Here is a 7,855-nt window from a genome sequence, read left to right as displayed (position 1 = left end):
TTTATTTATTTATTTATTTATTTATTTATTTCAATGAGTTCTTGGGTTACCAAATTAATTAATAATAGTTAGCTGTATGGAGAAGTCATTATACCCTAGCTAGAAATGTTATTTATTCTGAGAATAGAATTGGATAATGAATATAGTCTCAATTTAGCAACCAGCATGAAGTAACAGCGAAAGAGTTGGGATGAACTAGTTGTGATACTTTTGATGAGAAAGTAGAATATTCTTAAAGGATCAGAGGCCGATATTATCATGTACATATATTTTCAATGTGCTTAAGCAAATGTCGGAATTTGAATCTTGCTTTATGTATGTAACAATTTATTGGCCAATAATAAGTTCTTAAATAAAGTTTAAATCCATAAAAAGTTAGTTCTTATAACCTGTCAGATTAAAAAATAAGTAGCTAATATATATATATGCAAAGAGATTTATATCATATATTAAATAAGTACAGAACTAAATTTATTATGCGATTATACACAATACATTGTTACTAATAATATTACATTGATCTCTCTTCTACTTCTTTCTTTTTTGTTTCACAACAGAAATATTCATCATTATGTTAAACAATTTTTCAATTGGTTTATATATAGACACTTTCTTAAGTTTGACAACTTATCCAAAATTTTAATTTATGACCAAGAAGAATATTTAATCCTCAATTATTTGTTTTTTATTGTAAATATATTCACTTTTCATCAATTATTTGTATCTTAAAAAATTGGAAATTTAACCATTTTTTAAGTTATTAGGAGAGAGTATCTAGCTCCTACTTTATTTATGATAAAGTATGATGGAGTGCACAAGGAAAAAAAAAATTCGCGATGAGAAAGCCACATTAAATAGGGAAAGTCTAGGGGATCAGTAATTTTTGTATTTTTTAACCAGAATTAACCATCAAAACAAAAGTAAATGATCTCTCACTATTAGATATAATCTCACACCATTAAAAATATTATTGATGACCAATTAATTGTTACAAAACACCAAAATTGTTGCCCCTAACATTCTTCTTAATTATATATGACCAGCCAATGGAGGTCATAAGTAGTGGCACTCGCTCTATGGCTGATGGAGATGGGGGAAATTACCTTGGCGGTCCAGTTCACAAGTGTAATTAAAATGTGGTGGCATCAAACTCAGTATAAATAGCCAAAGGGTTAACATTCTTTTTTCACAACACAAACCAAACATAGTAACAAAACACTACCAACAATAATCACAACACCATGGCCAAGCAAACCCTCTCTCTCTTTTCCTCCATAGCCATCTTCCTCGCGCTACTAAACCTCGCAACCTCACAAGATTCACTTTCCTTCAGCTTCAATAACTTCGAACAAGAAGCTGAAAAAAACCTAATCTTGCAAGGAGATGCACACATTGACCCAAATGTACTGCAACTCACTAGAACCGACAGCCAGGAAATCAGTGTTGGGAGAGCCTTGTACTTAGCACAAGTGCACCTATCGGATAAAAGTACAAACAGACTCGCAAACCTTCAAATCCAATTCAGTTTTTCCCTTAAGTCACGGGGCTCCTCCCACCCGGCGGACGGCCTTGCCGTCTTCCTGGCGCCGGCCGACACCACCATACCGCCCGGTTCAAACGGAGGGCTTTTAGGGCTCTTTGAACCTGACAATGCCCTAAACGCCTCCGCAAACAAAGTCATCGCAGTCGAATTCGACACCTTTTTTGACAGAAGTTCAAATTCCTGGGATCCAAGTTACACACACATTGGAATCGATGTGAATTCCATTAAGTCTGCGAAGACTGTGAGATGGGATAGAAGAGACGATCAAATCCTTAATGTTCTTGTGACATACACTGCTTCTAGTCGAACCCTGGCAGTGTCTGCTAACTACCCTGATGGTAAAAAGTACGAGCTCTCTCATGAGGTCGACTTAGCCAAAGAGCTTTCGGAATATGTTAGGGTTGGATTCTCAGCCGCTACTGGACAACAATTCCAATCACACACTCTTCACTCGTGGTCATTCACTTCAGTGTTGCTTAATACTGTGACCATGGAGAATGAGTACCTTGTGTTTACACGAGGAATTGAGAAATAATGATGTGATATGATGATCATGTCTAATAAAAATATCAATCACATATGGCCATGTAAGATATGCCAATAAAGGACAAAAGTTGTACGTCCATGGCTTATGTATGTTGTGGTTTTTGTTGCTTATGTTTAAGCTAAGCCAATCATGTGATATAAAATGAACTACTACTTTGTATGAATGAGAGTATGTATAGAGTATGCGTTTTCTTGCTACTTCTCTTTTTTTCATGTTTTGTTCATTTAATCTTTGGCTTTCTAAAAGAAAATCATTTCATTTCATTGCTTTCGTCTTAAAATAACGTTAAAATTTTAGTTTAGTGGAAATAATATACTAAATTACAAATATATATAATGGAATATATATTATAGTAAAAATTCATATGTGAAGTTGATAGTTGAAAGTGTTAAACTATTTAAATAATTTAACTAAATTTTTATTTAACGGTTCTCGATTATAAACTTCACCTGAAATTCACTGCACTTGAGTTTTCACCATATATTATTTTTAATTTAATATTATATCATAATTCTGTGGATGGAATAGAGGTTTCATGTTATACCGCTACATTATCACGTTAAAAAGTTTCGGGAGCCACGTTATACAGTCAATATTTAACTAAAAAAAACTCTGAAATTTTTAAAAAATGAAAACATCTAAAATTTAAATTTAATAAAAATTCATCTTTAATAAATTTTGCATTGAATTTGTTTAATAACTTACTATAATATTAAATAAAATTAACTGCAATTATAATAGTTTTTTTATAGAGACAGACTCAGGCGTGGAAACAGTGGCAATTGTCGCCACAAATAGTTTCAAAATTAACAAATATACATAGATATAGATGTTTAATTTGCTACTTGTTATATCAATTGTCCCTAAAATAAAAGGGCATGTAACTTTTTCTTTTAGTTTTACTATAAAAATTATTTTGTTAAACTCAATGTATAGTAATAATTATCTTGTTAAATTTACTTCAGTATAAAAATTAAAAAAGTAAATAAATTAATTAACTCAATAAAAAAGCAATAAATATTAAATATTGATAATTAACTTCACAATACTAACTAATTAGTTAATAAATAATAATTAAATTGAAGCTTAATAATTTTTCAATTAAATATGATCCTAATTATTAGTGATAAATGTTAGTTAAGACTAAAAAATATTACCTATATATTGATATATTAATATTTTTTTTATTAAAATGGTCATTTCTATAATAATTATTTTAGTTAAAAATTTTATTTATACCATGAATACTACAACCAAATGAATTTTAAAAAAGAGTAAGAGATAATAAATAATTAAATAATTTTTTAATATATATATATATAAATATATATAAATACAACATTTAAACTTATTAAAATAAAGAGAGAACAAATAAAGAGAGAACAATTATAAACTATCTTTTTATTATTTTAGATAATTAATTTATTAAAAATTTAATATTATATATATATATATATATTATGTATGTATTGATGTATATTTTTAATTTTTTAAATACATATAAATAATTATAATTTCAAATTATAAATATATTAATACGTAAATTTTATTTTGTATATTTTTGTCCTTATCACTAGATTTTTTTAATCAGTCATTGTTCCCTAGCATCACCCTATGACATCTACTCGAAATTAAATACTTTTTACCTTCACTAATAAAGAGTAAAGAATTTTTTTGGTGACCACTAAAGAGTAAAGAATGCTACCCGTACACTTGTCGTCCTTCATTTGATGCTTTTATTGCAAATAAGTTAAAAAATATTAATAAAAATACTGCATTTGTCGGTGATCATTTTGAAGCTAATATATAATTCTTTTGAATAATTTAATTCAAAATTTAAAATTTTAATATATATATATATATATTTACAGATTTAAAATATATTTTATAGATACATATTAAAAATAATATTAATAATTTTTAAAATATTTTAATAAATATATTACAAACTTAAATTTATAAATTTTTTATGTATTTTTCTTAATTAATAATCTTAAAATGTATTTTAGAATTTATATTATTAAAATTTTTTTTTTGGTGAACTAAATCTTATTTTTATATTTATATAGAAAATAGCATTTATCATTTTTGAAACAAAGGGCTTTAGGAAATAACAATGATGCACGAACTGCGGAAGTGCTGCTTTTTTTTTTTTTTTCATGAAATCTCCCAACCCGACAGGTCAAGAACTAATCCGTCACAGATCTGAACTCCATTTAAGGGTCTGCCGCTAGTCAATGGGTTGCTGCATGCACAAGGCGATGTTCGAACTCCCGACACTTGCTTAAGCGGACGAGTGAGCTGACCACTCGACCAACCCAAGTTAGTTTGCGGAAGTGCTGCTTTTTTTTTTATTTCCTACGGTATCCCCCAACCCGGCAGGTCAAGGACTAATCCGCCACGGTACTGAGCTCCATTTAAGAGTTTGCCGCTGGCCAATGGATTGCTGCATGCACAAGGCGGGATTCGAAGAAGTGCTACTTAATTAGTGGGTGCTACACACACAATAATCTTAAAAGAAAACCAACTGGTATTTTTGTGTGTGGTGTCCAAACTGTACATAGTAGTAAATGGCTCCACATGCATATTTTTTTGAACCAAATCACATTTCGAAGATTATTTTTTCTTCCACAGGGCCTTCATCAGTCACTTTTATCCCTTTTTTTACGTTGGACTTTGATCTTTTTTTAATATTATGTAATGGATCACTAAGATTTATGGGCTTCAGAAAACAAATTAAATTAAAATAATGGATTCGTCTGTCTTAACTTTTTTGGTTCAATAAATAAAAATTTAGAGTACACAAAATAAAATATAAATAAAAAATTAAAATAAAAAATTATTAATAATTAATTAGGTAAAATACAGTATCCACATGTGTGTTTAAGAAGAATTTATTTTTAACGTTTTAGAGTGTTTTAAATTTATATTAATTTTAGAGTGTAAATTTTTTGTTCTAAGATTTGTTATATAGTACAATCATTAATATAATACTATAGAAAAAGAATGACATAACATATTTATCTTTAATATGTTTATTTTATACATTTTGGTGTATGTTGTGTTTTATGCATGTATACTCAATTAAGAGAACGACCACATCAGTGCCGAAATCACCTTAATACCGTTTCTAACTATTACATTATTGTAAAGTTTTTTAAAAGCAGAAAATTTTAGGATCAACAATTTTTATTAATTTTGATTAGTATTTGACTAACATAAATATCAAATTATTTTTGACAAATAAATTTTATTAATTTATATGTACAAATTTTGATTAATATAAATATAAGTTATATTGATTTATAGTACAAATTTTAATAAATATAGATATAAATTATATGTTTTTTATGTATAAATTTATATAAAATATAAATACAAATTAATACTACTCAAATACTGATTTAAAATAATAATATTTATTAGCCACATATAACTTTGCTGTTTTAATCAAATTCATTGATATAATGGTAAATGAGTGGATCCATATATATATCAACAATTGTGCTGAAATTGTTTCTTCCAAAGCTTAACCAAATGTTACCATACTTATATTTCTAATTCCTTCTAATCTTACACAAAAGCTTTTTTAGATTTAATTTGAGTAAATTTTGCGTAGATTCTTTTTATATTTTTGTTTATCTTATATATATTAATCTTTTTTAGATGAAAAAAATCGAATTCTAACTTTTTATCATAAAAATTTTAATATCGTATTATAAAACCACTTCTTACAAAAACTTACATAAAGAAAAAAAAAGACACATAAACGATTATCTGAGATTAATTTTAATAGCTAATCGAGCTGCACAAGTATTTTTATAATCATTTAAAAAAAATCATAAATATGCTTTAACTAATATTTTTACTTGTAATAATATTACAGTTATATAAATTTAAAATTACGTTAAATTTGTCTTTTGACATTATAGATTATAATAAAAAATAAAAAATTTATATAATCAAACTACTTTTATAAAAATATTATATAGGAAAAAGTCTCTATCAGCTAAAAAGACCAGTGTCTCGATAAATATCAAATAATAAGTTTTTTAGTTACTATTTTCATGTGAAAGATTTAATTCATTACTAATAATTAATTTTAGTATGCGTTATGTAAAATGAAAGAATTTAATGCATATATTTTTACATTTAATTAGATGTTAAGTCTATTACACAAATAAAAATAATTAATTTTTATGCTTATTATTTTAAAATAATATTTTTCTCTCTCTCTCTATCTATCTATCTATCTATCTATCTATAATTAAATATTAGTATAAAAAAATTTATATCAATAGTTGTCATTAAATTAATAATATAATATAACTATATTTTAATTCTGATTTTAATATTTTAATTTTAATTTTAATTAAATTGTAATTAGAGAATATTATGTTGCACATTTCGATTGTTAATTTCATAGTTAGTCATTAATAATGATATATAAAAGAGATAGAGTTGGTGTTAGAGAGATAGAGTGAATGAAGAAGAGAGAGAGGTAGAGGGGGAGAGAGAAGAGGAGGAAATTCTTTAATTTTAAAGAAAAAAAATTTGATTTCAATTAGAATAATGAAATAACATGTGGTATATTTTAATTATAAAATTAATAATATATAATAAATAGATATAGTAGATTTAATCCTAATAATAAAATTATGATTCACAGAAGCAATATTTCAGGTACGTAGCACCAAATTTTGAAAAATTTATATTAATAGACTAAAAAATGCTAATGGTATAAAGAAGAAACTCAAAATTGCTAAGGATATTAAAAAAATCATTAATACTAAAATAAAAGTAAGAATCAAGGTAATGAACTCGTAATTTTTATTTTTTATTTCGATTCAAAAAGTTAATTTAAATTGTAAATTATTGAATCATAAGACGTAACGTAAATATGACTCGTAACATATAAAATAAAAAATTATAAAAAATCTTATAACACAAATTCACATGTCAAAAGTCACTACTAAAGCTCAATTACAAGTTAAAACACAAATTTACAACTCATAAATTTATACGATATAAAATAAAGTTAAATAATAAATAATATGTATAGAAGGAAGAAATATATATAACTCACAATTTTTTAAATTAAAATAACACATTTAAAATGTTAAGAATTAAATTAAGACTTAATTTAAATATTAGGAATGAAAATAATACATCCAAAAATTAAATAATAAATAAATAGAGTTAAAATGGTCTGTTACTACTATTAGATAGCTTATTAATATATATTCATTCTAATTGTATTTGTTGAATTAATATTTATTTTCTATTTGTTACACATTATACCATTTGTATATATATACATGGTTAACTTCTACATCATTTTGACATATAAAGAAGTTATGATATGTAAGATTCTATAATATATGATAAATTAACTACGTACAGGCGAACACAGATAAGGTTGTAACATCTAACATGATGAGCATGTGTTGCCATATCTAATATTAAGGGATGTTTTACACTTTTGAAAAGACAGAAGGAAGAAATAAAGGCAAAAACGAAGAAAATAAAGTAAGCATTCATGCATATATATCACAGAAGACAAAAAACCACACCGAAACAAAGAAATATAAAAGAAAAAGTACACGGAAAACGCAAACAACAACAATGGACAGCCCTTGCCTATATCCGTAGTGGCATAACACTTATAGAGACAAACTAAAGAGTACTAGGCTTGTCCTTATTGAATTAAAATCAAAGACACAACACAAACTTGGCAACAATTCAACATCGATCGATGTTCCTCC

The 7,855-nt window shown here is 26.0% G+C and overlaps 1 protein-coding gene across 1 annotated transcript; it reads left to right on the top strand.

Annotated features, from left to right (window-relative positions):
* Window positions 1-1,066: 1,066 nt before the first annotated feature.
* Window positions 1,067-2,287, top strand: LOC112712614 (mannose-specific lectin CML-2). Its single transcript, XM_025765548.2, has one exon. It carries the CDS (start codon window positions 1,242-1,244, stop codon window positions 2,076-2,078), a length of 837 nt encoding a protein of 278 aa, XP_025621333.1. The 5' UTR covers window positions 1,067-1,241; the 3' UTR covers window positions 2,079-2,287.
* The last annotated feature ends 5,568 nt before the right edge of the window (window positions 2,288-7,855 follow it).

Source organism: Arachis hypogaea, chromosome 9 (genome assembly GCF_003086295.3).
Source record: "Arachis hypogaea cultivar Tifrunner chromosome 9, arahy.Tifrunner.gnm2.J5K5, whole genome shotgun sequence".
In the NCBI taxonomy this organism is placed as follows: domain Eukaryota; kingdom Viridiplantae; phylum Streptophyta; class Magnoliopsida; order Fabales; family Fabaceae; genus Arachis; species Arachis hypogaea.
Note: the sequence above shows the minus strand (reverse complement) of the source record. Positions and strands in the feature narration are given on the sequence as shown.

Bases quoted from the DNA above. Each gene is read 5' to 3' on its own strand.
- LOC112712614 (XM_025765548.2), top strand. From the start codon at position 1,242: ATGGCCAAGCAAACCCTCTCTCTCTTTTCCTCCATAGCCATCTTCCTC.